Source organism: Ruditapes philippinarum, unplaced genomic scaffold (assembly GCF_026571515.1).
Source record: "Ruditapes philippinarum isolate M1 unplaced genomic scaffold, ASM2657151v2 ctg709_1_1_1_1, whole genome shotgun sequence".
NCBI lineage: Eukaryota > Metazoa > Mollusca > Bivalvia > Venerida > Veneridae > Ruditapes > Ruditapes philippinarum.
The window spans coordinates 105,004-121,700 of NW_026857486.1; the positions used below are offsets into that span (position 1 = coordinate 105,004).

The following is a 16,697-nucleotide window of genomic DNA, read 5'->3' on the forward strand; positions in this document are numbered from 1 at the left end:
ACGGCGCGTTGTCACGATGTCGCACTGTCGCTTGGCATATAAGCCAATACTTTGATTTGAACCGAGCGACAATGTGACATCGCAACAACACGCCGCACGAACACGCGCCGTTTGGCGTACATTGTTAGCGACAGGACGACAAGACGAAAGTCCGACAACGCGCCGTTTGGCGCTTTGTCATGTTGTCGCTAACGCCAACACGACGCACAAAAGCTTCCAAATCAGCCACCATAGATAACGATATAAGTTGTCGACAACGCAACGCGCAAAGTGTACCAGATCAGCCACCATAGTTTTTTTTATAATACCTCATTTAAATTTTATTACAAATGAAACAATGACTTGTTATAACTTCCTGTTAGATAATAGTTTTATTTTGAAATTGGTAATAAAAGCGGGTGCGATTTAAAGTGTCAGTTTTTGAGTGTATTTTAACTATAATAAAAACACTGATTATGGTTCTATACAAACACTTGTAATGTGCGGTAACTATTACTGTGTTTTACTTGCTGTAACAAAAGCGACCCCCAAACAGCAATTTATGACTTAAAAGATGAAAATGTTCCAAAATTGTCATTTTATTTGCTTCATAAATCTTGTACTTTACGTCATAAAATGACGCACATTCAAGCAAGAAAGAGACTTAAATACGAAATCAAACATGTATAGCCTTACTTGTTCATATGAAGAGACGCACTTGATCATCTTAATTCTTTTTGCATAAAACATAATATTTTTTGTTAATTTATTCGGATGCTATTTTAGAAATATAATAAGATATAGCTCGTGGTTATACCTTCTCTGCCTGCACTTACTAGAACCAATGGAAAATCAGGACAGCAGTGCGTCACCTTCTGACTTTCAGAATGTCATAAGGGAGATAAACAGTACGGATGACGTCGGCATGGAGCTCGAACCACCAGAGGACGGATCTACACTACAACAACCACCAAACGGTGGACGCCGAGCCTGGCGGATAGTTATGTCATGTTTATGTATTAATGGATTAATAGTTGTTCTTCGTGTTATGATATATAACAGTCTGACGGCTATGTCCATCTATAATCATGTACCTGGAGGAACGCTAAATGAAATCGGAAATGAATATCCTGCGCTCGTCCCAGTGTATAGTAAGTTTAAGATATAGAAATGTTTATTCTTCAATTTACACAAAAAAATCACCATCGTTCAATTAGATCTACTTAAGACAATTTCAGTTTTGTTGTTGTTGTTGTTGTTTTTTTGTAGACTAGCACTGAGATCAAATCTATAATCTGTAATTGATTTGAATTTGCATATTTCAGGTCCTCTTGCGGCATATGTAATGATTTCGCGTGGCTATCGGAAGACTGTCTGTATTGGCGCTGGCATTGTCATGGTAACAATGATCATCTTGTCATTACTGGAAGGAAACGCAGGGTTGATAAAATTTTTGATGTATGGACCCATTGGTAAGCAATGGAATACTCTATATTCTACACCTTATTGAAATAATTATCAACTTCGTTAAGAGTAACAATTAAAAATAAAGTGGTTAAGAAGAGTTATATAATAGGGAGCTAAAACTTGCTATATAATAGGGAGCTAAAACTTGCTTATGGCAGCTTGGAGGGCCTCAAGACCTGCCAACATTCTTTTGATGTACTGAGTGACAAATACTGTAAGCTAAGTCAAAACTGTTGAAATAATAACTTTTATTGATAACAAAGATCCAACATTGCTTTATATCCTCAAATACGTTTTAGCTTTGTTATCCAAGTTGGGGCTGTGGTAGATTTTTGATACATCCCTAGGTGATTTGACTTCAAAGGACTGTTGTTTAATGTAAACAGGTATTCCAAAATATCTCAGCCTTTGGGCTGGAAATGGGTGTTTATTATCATTTCTGTCACTGCCTCTATCAGCAATTTGTTTAATTATTCTTATCTGTCTCATATCAGCATGTGGAGCTAATTTGTTGTCTTCTTCTGAACTTGCAAACATTATTTGAATTTCGGAGTCTGACATTTTTTGTTTTGTTCCTTGCTGTTAATTTACTTTTGCGTAGTTTTATTCCTTTTTGGTATTAAATGATATCATTCAAGTTCAAGGTCACTTCCAGGAAAATGTAAACAGTTCTTTTAATCCTCTGATTCTGACACCAATTGTAAGCTAAGTCAAAACTGTTGAAATAATAACTTTTATTGATAACAAAGATCCAACATTGTTTTATTCAACTCTGAAGAGCACGAGATTTTCATAACAAATAATAGACAGTTGACTGTATAAAATAAGAGAATTACCAATTTTCTAAGTTGTCACTAGTTTTCACGACTGTCAGGATTTGAAGCCAAAATGAAGAGTGAAGACAGCCTGGCATGGCTACTTATATAGACTCTGAACTTGCCAGGGCTGTCAAAATTGACCAATCATAATGTCCCAATTGTCCTGGCAGACTGGCAGGAAAGACAGGAATTTTTTAAATGGCGGCCATCTTGACAGGAATAATTTAGAAAAATGTAAATTTACATGGTAAACAAATAACAAAATATGCAATGAACACTTGAATTACATCCTTAACTCAATGTACTAAAAATCTGGATCAAAAATAATAATAGTTCAAGCTTAGGAAAAATGAACTGTTGATATAAAAGATTCTAGTGCCAGGAATTTGAATGTTCCCTCCTGACAAACTTAGAGGTCATACTGGTCATCAAGATTATTATGAAATACAGCAATACCAGCTAAATATTTGGAAATTAACTTAAGTCTTAGGTAAATAAAGATTACATTCTTTGTTCTTACATGTAAAATGGTAAGTACTTGTATATGTTAATGAAAATATAAGCATTTAAAGTTTTGAATCAAGGTAGACAACTCTTGTCGGCCATTTTGATGCCAGGATAAACAAAGTAAGTAAATAAATCATGTCTTGAAGTATAAACCTCCTTATAGTGCCTTATATAGTCATAGAGTCTCAGAATGTCCTATATCACTCTTAATTCCTTCCTTTACCAGAAAATTATCTTAACAAATAAAATCAGCAAATATGAATGGCTGAGGCAAGTTCAGGAATCCTGACAGGTAAGTTTTTAAGCATTGACTGAACAGTATTACCTCACTTGTCAATAAATTATGCTAGTTTGGTGTTCAAATGGTCATAAATCATAGTTTTTTTTAAACTGATATATTCATTACAAGGTCCTGAAAGTAAATTATTTGATAAATATTCACTGTCCCTTACAATACTATAGAAAGAACCGCCAATTAATAAGTGTCTATATAAAAACCTAGTTACACAGCAAGTTCTTATTACAAATATATGCATAATTATTTTCTAATACTGCAAATGAAGACTTTACAGAAGCGTCCTAGTGCCAAATCATAATGTTTTATATATATTTATATATATATATATATATATATATATATATATATATATATATATATATATATATATATATATATATATATATATATATATATATATATATAAAGAGAATAATCGTACGCAAGAACTTATTAGTCCAAAACAGGATTTATTTACTCCGTCATTTACTTAGTCTCTTGGTTAATGTTTACATGTAAGTTTTACATATCTCAATAACAATCAGACATTTTGATTTGAAACTTCACATATGCATGAAGGGTTATAATTGTATGTCACTGACCAAGTTCCATAACTCTATCTTGCATTTAGACTGATTTATTTCCCCTTTTCTACTTAGTCCCTTTGTTAATGTTTACATGAAAGTTTAACATATCTCAATAACTATTAAAGATATTTATTTAAAACTTCACATATGCATTTAGGGTCACAATTGTAGGACACTGACCAAAATCTTTAATTCTATCTTGCATTTAGGCTAGTTTTTCTCTCCTTTTTTCAACTTAGAAATTCATGGTAAAGTTTTGCTTGTAAGTTATTAACTCTATAACTACTGAAGGGTTTGTGCCTTTTTTGGGACAATTTAATGCATTCATAATAATAAAGCAGTGATTTACTTGATAAAACATCTTAATAATAAGCCTTTGTACCTTTTCGGTCAATTTTATATATTCATAGGTAAGCATTATTATACTCTATAAAACACCCTTGTGACAACTTTTTCGAAAAGTCGAGCCTTACTGTCCTCCGACAGTTATTGTTTTATATCCTACTTAGGAGTAATAATTTCCTACTGAGTTATCAACTCCTAACAAAGTAAAAATTCTTTATTAGGCTTTACATCTCCGAAGATGTACGTAATCGTTCAATGTCCTTTGTTTTTGAACATGCCCAACAGCACTTGAATAACTGAGAACTTAGTCAAAAAGCTAACAACGCAATGTCATGGGTAATTTCATATTTAATAATGTTCATTAATAAACAGACATTCCCTTTAAACCTTTGCCATTTATTCATTGAATATCGAATATTATAGACCCGTTGTAATTAAAAACTACGCCTAGATATTTGATTTTGTCAGAAGTTACTATTTGAATATCATTACAATATCAACTTATCTCTTTAAGGTATTTTTATCCTGATAAGTATTCACCTCTAAACCCTATGCCACTTTCTATTCATATAAATTGTTCAATATTCGTGCTAGCTTGTAAAGCCCTCGGAGTTTTAGCTAGAATGGCCATATCGTCTGCAAAGGCCAAATGATTAAACACAAATCAAATAATGAAATACCTGTTTTAATGTTTTCTTGAAGAAAAAGTTTAATATCTTCTTAAAGTAGAGAAAATAATTATTAAGCCAAGCAAAATAGCGAAAAATTCTGCAAAAGTAATCGCCATATGAGCACATCTGCGGATCTTTCTAAATTCAAAATTTCACCATTTCCGTGTTCAAATGTTGATTTCTGCTTCAGCCGGTGTTACGGGGTGTGGACGGTAACCTTCACTTTCAAATACCGTCTATAAACAGGCTCAATCAAACCGAGCCTGCAATATTTTCAATTTTGACGTTGTGTGCGTTCTTTAGGGATTCTTATTTTTCCTCTAATTTAAATTGTTTTACACATGACTTCACAGTAGCGTACATTGCTTTAAATAATCTAAGTATATTTCTATCTAAACCAACCTTACAGAGCTTAGACCATAAATCAATCCTTAACACAGAGTCAAAGGCCTTCTTAAGGTCTTTAAAAGCCCAATAAAGGCGTAAATTGTGTGATAAAACTATTTAATTTAAAACGTAAATCGCGTCGACTGTGCTTGCACCTTAAAGGGACTCCACTGAGGTATTTTGACATGACAGGACTGGAAATATTTTTTTGAGATTATTACTCAATTTGATGTAGATCTATACTAATAACTTATGAGCAAAATTTCAGATCATAAACTCGCTCCATTTTTCCATAATGATTATTATATTAGTGAAAAATGACCCAAAACTGGAAAGCGTTTAAACGTTTTTCACTTAAATCGGACAGAGAATAGCACAAACATACCATTTTCAACGTATTTCCCGTATATTTCTTAGTTATATTTTATTTATATTTCTGTTTTAAGTGGTCGTGTGGATCTATGTGAAAAAATTAAAATTTTATGTTTTAGGCTTATTAACCTCAGTGGAGTCCAATTAACGAAAACCGACCAGAGCATCCGACGATATTTTAAAATGACTACACTTTTTTGTTAAAAATATTTGTAAACACTTTTCCGAAGCTAATATTAAGCGTTGTATATTGTACCAAAAGCATAATCATCAATTATTGGTCATTTACCATTATAATCTTTTAAAATAGATAACAAATTAAAATCAATTTGACAGCGGAAAAATGAACATGATATAACTTACAATGAAACAATAATCTATAACACTATTGTTTAATTGTGGGATTGTTTTTTTGTTTGCTTTTTTTTTCTTTGTTTTTTTTTGTTTGTTTTTTTTTTTGTTTTTTTTTGTAAAGAATTTTCATTTTGTTTCAATTCTTGAGATACATTTATTTGAAAAAAATTGTATTCTCTTATTTTTTTCATGATTGTATGGAATTTTATTTTTCAGCAATTGGGATCAGCTTTATAGAGTTTGGCGGGTTGATTCCGGTTTTGGAATATTTTACAACGAAAAGAATGGCGGCTTTATTTCTTTCGAGATTAGGTCCGTTTATTGCAGCTATAATCCTTACTATCATTTCCATATTTGAGCCAGGAATATTCACAGCCAGCTGGAGGGACGTCTTAAGGTAAACTATTTCAACATTGAAATCTTTGAATCTTTGAGATTCATGAGACAAATGGAACCTCAAATGTCTACCAAAAACAACTCATTTGTGTGACAATTGAGCTCCGATCAAATTTTTAAGGGACAATAAATCACATTTTCTCATGTTTTTATAGGCACAAGAAAGCACATTTGTCTCATGTCATTTTTTATGAATTATTTGACGGCAGTTTATTTTTTTAGAATCGAGGTTCGCCTTTTTACCATCATCATGGGGTTTGCTACTGTTTTTTTAAATGAAATCTTAACCTAAAACCCATTAATTCTAATATTTCTAATTCAAGAAATTTAATTGGCTGAACCTGAAGGCGTACACTAAGAAATACGAAATCCCATTCATGATGTTACAATGGTGAAAGCGCGTGGACACGATGGTATGATGATAAAACCACGATGGTCTGATGGTGAAAACAAGACGGTACGAACGTGAAACAACGTGTGTACGATGGTGAAACAACGATGGTACGATTGTGAAACAACGAAGGCACGATGCTGAAAATGTGATAATATGATGGTGAAAACGCGATAACCTTTTCATTATCGTGTCATTGCATCATCGCGATTTTACCATCGTGTCATCGTTGTTTTATCATCGTGCTATCGTGTTTTCATCATCGTATCATCGTGCTATCACGCGTTTACCATTGTATCATCGTGCAGAGCGTTTCAAGGAGACAAAAATGTTACTTATACCGTAATCGGGCGATATTTGAACGATATAATATCGCGACTCGTTTCGCATCTCGCCTGAATCTTGCGTCTCGCCTCGCATCTTGTATATAAGTAAATAGTATTCCCTTTATATTTTATATAAAACTGACATTTTTTCAAAGAAATGCAAACCCATTTTAGAGAGCAAAAACTTATCTCATTTTAATTATGATAAAACTGATATAAAATGATAAGAAAAGTAGAGGCCATGTATCTCCTGAGAAAAATTTCTAGCGTCACACTTGTTACTGTAGAATCACTTAAAAATCATACTGCTGTGACGTGGAAGCACCACCAGTACTGAAATTGAAATTCACTTTATTAAATACAATAACATAACAAGAATAAAGATCAACAAGGCAAAGGCAACGTTCACAGGACGCCGCCCCCGGACACACCCACGCAGGACACCAAGAAGGCACCAAACAAGTACCTGGAGTGGACACAAGGGCGAAAGGAGCGGGACATGTTATGTGAAATAATATACTAGTAAACAAAAACAGGCCCATAAGGGAATTAAAGGGAAAAGGGCTGTACGGGTGAAAAGGTGGGGAGGGTTAAAATGGAAGGGGTGGGGGGGGGGAGAAAATACCTACCGTCAACGACAATCCAACAAGACAGACATCTCAAAACATGTAAACATCCAAAACAAGTAACAATACAGACATGAAAAACACGTGAAGGAACACAGAGGGGTACCGCCTTGGAACGGTCAGTGGAAGTTAAACCACTGGGAAGTTTAAACCGGTTTTAGGCGCGCCAAACTTCACTCTTAGCCCCAATATGTTCCTGTATTAAATGAAAATGTAAATAAAATTAATCCCCGCCAAGTGAAATTCTAACAATGGTCATGGTTACATTAGACGAAATGAAATAAAACACATAAAAATTATGTAAATATGTAGAAAAAGTTACTGCCTAATGACCATTACCAAAGTACTCGATGCCTTAAAGGAAGGCAAAGCAACAAGAAAATCACCTACAATGGCCCGACGAAGCAAGGCAGAAGACGAACATTAAGACAATTCAGTCCCCAAAGGGCTTTAAGAACTGTCCATCATAGAGTCTCCCACTTGGTCCGTCAGATGTAATCAAAAGAGGAAAGCGTAGCGTCCAACTGTAAAAGGGTTGAACACCAAGCATGCGGTATGCCTTAAAACAATTGGGTCATAACCTCTTTTAATAAACCGTTTGATAATGTTAGTGAAGACGGCAGAAAAATTACTATGACCCATGATCCTACGAAGTTTGTAAACCACATCTCCATAGAAGTCAGGGTTGGTAATGACTTGTCGTAAAAGAGTTTTTAAATTACAATTAAATTTTAAAACTAAGTCTGAATTACGATGGTAAAACTTAGTAAAATATTTACGCAATTTATGATAGCGATAACCTTGTTTAAGAAGTTTGTTAGTAATAAATAAATTGCGTTCATTAAAATCATCAACACGACTGCAAGCCCTAGCAAATCTAATTAATTGAGAAATATACACCCCATATGATGTAGCATGAGGTACATCTCTATCTAAATGTGGGTAGTTAACAATATTAAAATCAAAATCATCTCTTTTATCGTAGATTTTAGTTACTATAGTATTGTTAATGATAGAAATGTTTAAATCTAAAAAAGATGTAATAACGTCTGAAGAGTTAGTTTTATTCAATTTAAGTTCACTGGGATATATTTTAGAAACCAATTGATCGAAATAAGGATTATTCTTGTTAAAAATATCATCTAGGTAGCGGGAAGTGTTGTTAAATGCAAGTATCATTTCCTGATGCGAAGTAGGGGAAAGACTTAAAATAAAATCCCTCTCATAACAATAAAGAAATAAATCAGCTATCAGGGGGGCACAATTAGTTCCCATTGGAATGCCTATTACCTGTTTGAAAACTGTATTACCAAAAAAGATAAATACAGAATCCCTAAAGAAAGCCCAACACGGCAAAATTGAAAATGTTGCAGGCTCGGTTTGATTGACAAAAATGTTATCTAATAAAAAAGAAAGTGCTTTACAAACTTCGTCACAGGTCCACATTGTATATTGTTTAATGGTAGCATTGGTAAAGAAAGCCTTCTTTGAATTGCAAGCAAGAAACGTGACCTGTTCTCTTGCAAATGTTTTTTGAATTAAAGATACTAATTTATCATTTATAAGATTATGCGGCAATGTTGTATATAAGGTAGAGAAATCGTAAGTACTTACAGATGAAGCTTGATAATTCTTAACTTTAAACTTATCTAAACTTTCAGTTGAATTTTTAATAGACCAAAACAGATTTTGCCCGTATTTTCATAAACAGTTTCACAGTATCTAATTACATGTGTCTTGATGGCAGTAAGACAAGAAGTCAATAAATTAGAAAGATTACTGGTAGTACATGATAAAGAATTAGCAATAAAGCGGGATTTATATGGATGTTTATGTAACTTTGGAATCCAGTACATGATAGGAAGTTTAAGCTCTTTCTCATCAACACGTACTTTAAAGTTAGAAATACTACAAATATGACTGTTCACAATATCTCTTTCAGAAGGAACGGTTTTAGAATAAGTATTGGTGCTGTTAAGTTCATTTTGTAAAACATTTATATAATGAATACGTCATACAATGATTATGTTATTGGCCGCCTTGTCTGCCAGAACCAAAACAAATTTAGAGTGGAACGCTAATATATCCTTTCTGAGATGCCGTAAAGTAAGTCTAGGTTTAGGTGGAAAAAGATGTTCATTACCACGGTAAAATTCGATGCGTGAGTCAATAATATTAAATATATTATGTTTCCATGAATTAAGTGCATTACTCTCAGCATTTTCGCGACGACACCATTTTACTGAAAAGTCCTCGATTGATTCAGCTATCTGACTTCGACAACCCTTATTCTACCAAAAGTTAAATGTCCAAAATGTCAAAAACATATCCATGATGAAATTTAAACAGAAATCAGATGAAAACATAGTGCCCAATAACCTGTGTACCTGGCTCCCATGCTAGTTCCTTTACCATAGTCAGGCCTTTGAGAAGCACAAACACGAAGCGATGCGCGATATTTTACCGACAGACACGAAAAGTCTAATTCCGACAAAACATGAAGCGAGGTACTACATGTACCCTGTAACCTCAGGGTACGGTATACCTCCATTGCGAGATATCGTGTTACAATATCCTACCTCGTTTTGTGTCTCGTCGGAATGTCGCGTCTCATCCGATTCTACGAGGCCCGATATTCCATAACCATGGCATTACCCGGATTATGTTAGGAATTCGTAAGTGTTTTTGTGCGGATCTGAAAGCAGCATTTCTCGGAAAAAAGACTATGATGAAAACAAAACGTGTGGGATGGTCTTTTCATTTTCTTCCTAAGATCATTTAGGTGTCTCCGTGGCCGAGAGATTAAAAAAAAACACTTGTCCCTATCCCCCCCGTTCACACATAGACGCCGCTTCTACTACGATCAAAGAGTGGCCGAAAACGTGGCCGATCGTTGCAAATCGCAGAAGAAACGTAGTGGAGTTTACATAAGCGCAGTATGATCGTGGTAGCGTCTTCATGATCGGAAAGCTCTACGTTCTTGCCACGAACGTGCTCAAAACATGCGTAGCGGGATTGCGGCCAACAAGAATCGGGGTAAAGCCGTAAAAGAGCGAGGAAGAAGCGCCGTAATCGTACAAGCAGCGTGGAAGCATCGTGGATAGTTCTTCATGATCGTAGTAAAGCGTAGTAAAAGAGTCGTACCTTCAGGAACATACCGAGTACGCTTCTACAACGTTCCTTCTATGTTCTTACTACGTTCCCACTATGATCTCTCTACGTTCATGACCATCCTACGAAGACCTACCATGACCTTACGACGATCATACCACGACCTGTCAGGTAGCAGTTTGTTTTTATAGCGCTGCTATTTGACCAATCATAGTATATATGGCGGCACTTTACTTGACGATCATTTGCAGCTGAGACTTCAAACATTGCACATTTTGCAACAGTTTAAAAAAAATTAAAATGCCCCCTAAACCACTTGGTAAAGGCCGTGAAAAACTGTGGTTGCAAACTCTGAGACTCAAGAACTTGAAAAGCCTACAGCAGAAAATCCCGAGGCCGGGAACGAACATGACGGGCCTTCGTCTGTGGAAGCTGAAGCCCTTCCATCCACGGAAGATCAGCATTAATACGTCCGTTCATGTTTGAAATTTGGAAGTAAATGAAAAATAATTTTTGAAACCCAATATATATATATACATGTATATCATCGCCATAAGCGTACGATAAGCGTGATATGATCGGCACCGTCGTAGCGATATCGTCGTACAGTCTTCTAGGTCTGCGTAGCGTCGTAGTGCGAGCTTGAATGTCGTAGCGGCAGCGTAGTATAAACGCAGTCAACGCGGTCGCCGGTCGGCATCGGTCAGCGTTACATCGTAGTAGAAGCGTGTCAGCAGCGCGTTGGACGTGGGAACATCGTAGTTCAGTCGTAATGAAGACAAAAATTTGACGAATTGATTGATTTCGACGCCGATCGGCTCCGATCGGCACCGATCCAATAATTTTAGAAGATCGTGGCTTGATCGGCATGATCGTCCTAAAGTCTCAGCTCTGTGTGAACCGGTGCAAAACTACCACTGTGGGTTCCATACTCAATCGGGGCGTCCAGGGTTCAAATGCGGAATACCTATCCGCGTGTGCACATAATAGTTATCGCGTGCGCACGCAATAGCTATCCACTCAGAACGTAATATCTATCGCGTGTGCACGTACTAGTATCGCGAGGCCACGTAATATATATAACGCGTGCGCACGTAATAAATACAAAAATCCTATGACCCCTTTATTCCACCGTAGACACTACCTTTTTGATTCTTAGAATATTTCTTAAATCATTTATAAAAATTTGAGCATCGGAAAGAAACGTGTCACAATTAATAATGATAAGAATAGACTCGCTGCATATGTGTTTGTGCATTGGAATCTGATCTGGTATATTCTTCAAGTTAATATATGACTCCTATGCAGAGGCAGGAAGTTTTTGATTGACCGAAGAACGGTATACAGAAAACAGAAAACAATGGCTGGTAGCCGGTATACGGACGGGCATAATCATTACTTTCTTAGAATTTCATGGAAGATGAGAGACAAATGTGCTTCGAATGTCCTTTCTATTGTGTGTCGAACACATCTGTGCCATTTCCAACATGTCGCAGATATGAATGCTTACAAGGACATCGGTCACACCTCGCGAGACAAATGTCCTCCAAGACAAATGTGCTCCTACAAAACAGGTCAAATAAAATTGGTATTTTCTTTTTAAAAAAGGCCATTTTGAATGGCACTATTATATATTTATATTGCGTCCACTTACAGTGTGTAGAATTTTAAACATAACCATATCTTTATACATTCTTTATACATTTCCATAGTTTCACAAATCCAATCTAACCAACTTACCGTCGTTTTTATTTACCAAGTCAAAACAAAATCCATATCAAATCACCTGTGTATCCCATCTAGCCTCGTTATCATTTTCCCATTTAAAACAAATCAAATCACTACTGTACTACGTCTAGCCTCGTTTTGAATTCAGAGTCTCAACATCCTAACAAACCTTTATTGCACAAAAAAGTGATGTCAAAATAATAAGAAAAAAAGCGTTGTAAAAATGAAAGAGGTCACTGTACATTGTTAGGTACAATTTTGTTCTATTAGATTCGTTCGCAGCTGCATGACCCGCCTTGCGCCTCTAGGTACATAAGATGAACAGCTGTATGTACTCCTCCAAAAGAATTCAGTACTGTACTAAACAAAGTGCAAGTAAAATGGTTTCCTGCGGGGAACATTTTTAATGATATAAAGATATTTCATTTAACTATTTTCAACATTGTTTGGGGGGATAAATAAACGTTTGTATCAGGAATACAGTTGACAATAATCGATCAATATAGAAGAAGATCTTTGGAAACTGGTGACCGTTAAAGACCTGAGACCGGAGAAGGTCGAACATAAAACAATTATTTCTTTTTAAGAAAATGATTAAATACCATTTTCTGAATAATTCCGGGCAAAAAAAATAAAGTAAACACACAAGTTTATGCAGAAAATATCTCTATTTAGTATGGCAGATGCCACTAATATTTTAATTTTGTAGATTTTCAGTATAAACAATTTATTGTTTGTAAAATTTGAGATAGATATTAAAGGAACATTGATAATTTTCAAACACATCATTCAAGTTTTTCCACCTTAAACGGTAAAATAATTATAGAAAATTAGAAATATCACGTAATAGTTTTTGTTGTTAATCAGGTGTAATTCGGACTAATTTCCGAGAGGTAAATCCGTAACATACCGGCAAAAAGTATTTAGCTAGGTTTTCGAAAAGGTCAATTAACCAATCATGTACGGTTTACAGATCACATGCTCCTCCATGTACCGAAAACAGGTCACGTGCTCCTCTATGCCTCAAAAGTTAAACGCGTACTAATACCCTGCGGTCTTCAGACCGCAGGGAATAATAGCCTCATATTATTTAACGCTCGTAAATTTTACAGTTACAGTTGATATTAAATATAATTTTAAAACCAATCATAATTTTAGATACTAAAACATGTGTATGAATAAGTAAATCACACACTTTTTATCTTCTTTATTTCATTACACACGTATATGTTTAAATTCTATTTTTTTTTTTTCAAAATGACGTGCAGGGGTCCTTCGGGGATATGTGTTGGTATATGGCTATTTGGTATGACCCTTAAAGAGCTCAAACTCGCAATGAGAGATGACGAGTCAGCAACATTTGTACAGAGAACCTTTGGTGTTTTTAATAAGAGCATTTTCAAAAATGTGCTGTTTTGGTCCACCTGTATTGTATACTTCTTCTACCAATGGGGTAAATTAATTAATTTATTACGAGTATTCGTTTTCTTTTTAAACATTAATTAATGAGTTAGTTATTGAAGAGTTCGCAAGTATTAGTTTTGTTATAATTCCTTTATTGTGCTTTTACATCTAGATTTTATTTTATTATTTTTGAAAACAAAAGTGGTTACTTTTCAAATTGGTGATATTTTCAACATTTCACATGAATTATTAACGTTCAATAAATTTCAGGTATCGAAACACCCAAAGAGGAATTAAAAAGATTTGTTGGTATGGGTGATAGCCTTCCTAAATTACTTACTTATGCATTTAGTGCTCCTTTCGGTCTGATACTTGGAAAATTTTTGGCATGGATATTCAACAAAATGGCCTTTAATAAGAAAAGTGGGTGAGTGTTACATAAACGGTTATTGAATGCGGTAAAAATATTTGTAAACATTTCATAAATTGGCATTCGATAATAGAGCAATCACTCTAGATTAATACATCTAAAATGAAGGTATTTTTGTTTCATAGCATACCGGTAGTGATTTTTCAAATTCAAGGAAACAATTATTGCATTTGAAACATTACCATGCAAAAACATTTCAAGTTAACATATAATGACTCTTATTTCAAATTATCATGTAAAGAAATAAAGACTTACTAACTTGTATTATTATTTGAATCATTTCAGGTGGTTTCTGCAAAACTTAGAAGGTAGACGACTTACTATCATATTTGGTGTCTTGGCGGCATCAACTGTTGTTTCAAGCATTGGATGTTTTATTGCTCCAAGTGTATTAAACTTCGGCTATTTTACAACATTTAGTCTACTTTTTTCAACATTTCATGGTAAATCGTTTTAAATATCACGACAATCGATGACTGTTAAAGATAAACAAAACGTCATCATTTCAAATTATATTAATCAAATTTGATGACACTACATGTGAAATGATATCGACATTATTAATGAGCTGACCCAGAATTTTTGTTCAGTTTTTGAATCGAGTATAAATGACCTAGCTTAGTTACTTGACGTACATTTTTATTTTATACTTTCCTGTTTGCCTTCCTATAACACTTGTCTACAAAATAATAGAACTTCATAAATAGTGGATATTTGTTTGGTTTGTTTGTGTTAAAGATGAAATTTCATTTCATTGAGCGAGCTTTAAAAGCAGTTTTTACTGTTTTTTAAAGTTCATGAGATGAAATAAAATTACATCTTACACAACAAACAAACAAATATTCCTTTAATTTTTTTATGAATGAAATCAACTTGAAATGAAATTTCCTCAATATTAACCTAATAGACTCGTTTCTGTATTGTGAGGATGTGTTTTAATTACACAAGATACATGAAAACTAAGTTTATAACTGGTGTTATTTCTTTATATCATTTAAATTTTTGATACAAAAGAATATCATCCATTTGATCATTCAATTTTATAACTAAATGTACATGATTGTTGAAACAATATAATTTATCTGGTAACTATGACTAAATATTGTAAAATAACAACTGTTGATTAGAAATGTTTTTTGTTAACTTTGTTTCACTACTAATTCACGCGGTTCAAACTTCTGAATATGTTGTTACTTTTATTTTTCATATCAAGGATTCTGTGAAGCTGTCAGAGACAATTTAGTTCCCGAAGTTTTTGGGAGGGAAAATACAAAAGTTGTTGAAGGATTCATACTCATGTTGGCTGGCATTGGTGCGATTATAAACCGTGAAATTATAGGTGATATTTTCATATTGACCATGTAGAAGATCGGTAAACCTTGTATGGGGTTTAGGACCGTAACATATGTTGCCCAAGTCATTGATTTTCGTGAACAGATGGGATCAAATCGTGCCTTTCATCTTATGGCTTTAATTGATTGTTTTTAAATATATCTCCATTTCAAATGTTAAAAACATTTTACAAATGATGTATATACTGCTTATAATTTGCATTTGTGTTTTATAGTTTATGTTTCCAATTTTAGGAACAATACCAATGCTATATATTTTCGTATTTCAGAAGTAATACACAACGATTATGACTGGAAGACAGTATATCGATATGGAGGCGGTATGTTGATGTTATCGTCTGTTGTTACGATTGTGGTCGTCGTTGTAGACAGATTAAAAGCGCGCCAAAATTCATGGAATTCGAGAATGTGAGAAACAACCAAGAGCACGCTGCTACGTCTGGTGTACAAAGGTTTTGAACAATAATACCTCTTCACCAACTGTCGAACCGAACTTATTTTCATTGAATTCAAGTTTTTTATTTAAGCAGGAAAACAAAACAAAAATTGGATGTTAAATGTTGAATTAATTTGGAGATAATTTTTTTTATTGAGTTTGATTTTAAGCTCAGTCAGTGTCTATACTGTTCCTCGGTGTCTATTTTATATGCTGTACTTCATCACAAATGTAGCTTTTTTAAATAAACTTAAATGTGTTTTTATTTTGTAAATTGCGTTTCTTATGTCAGATGACAATAAACATTAAAAAATGAAAAAAAAACACTCATTCAAAATCCATAACTGGCACAGACAGATTAGGAACCATACAGGCTAATATACATTCGTGTTCATTTCGTTAGCTTTCTGTCAACAGGCAAAAATAAAAAAAGTCATACTGTGTAAACTATTCGGATACCTACGTGTTTTTTTCATAATGATAAATTACATGCATAACTCTGAGTTAGAAAATCGAGTTTTAGAATAGTGGTTCATGGACACATATCACAATAACTGGAGATTGTATGTAAATAGATTACAAGAAAAGCATTGATGCAAAGCATCAAAAGGCGTCCAAGCAAGAAATGCAGAAAGTGAAGATGAACTAGTAGACATATGATGACAAGATATTCTTATAAACTTTTCAATGGTTAATTGGTTTTTACCAGAATGAACGGACGAAAGACATTGTT

General features: G+C 34.1%; 1 protein-coding gene across 2 annotated transcripts; it reads left to right on the forward strand.

Moving 5' to 3' along the window:
• Positions 1-599: 599 nt before the first annotated feature.
• LOC132749908 (uncharacterized) lies at positions 600-16,225 on the forward strand. Of its 2 annotated transcripts, none has more exons than XM_060739834.1 (8): positions 600-1,130; positions 1,305-1,451; positions 5,981-6,161; positions 13,611-13,795; positions 14,017-14,173; positions 14,462-14,484; positions 15,390-15,515; positions 15,798-16,225. In XM_060739834.1, exons 1-8 carry the CDS (start codon positions 824-826, stop codon positions 15,938-15,940), a joined length of 1,269 nt encoding a protein of 422 aa, XP_060595817.1. In that variant the 5' UTR covers positions 600-823; the 3' UTR covers positions 15,941-16,225. The 2 variants fall into 2 exon arrangements, with proteins under 2 accessions (XP_060595817.1, XP_060595816.1); XM_060739833.1 differs by having other exon boundaries at positions 619-1,130; positions 14,462-14,619.
• Positions 16,226-16,697: the final 472 nt, after the last annotated feature.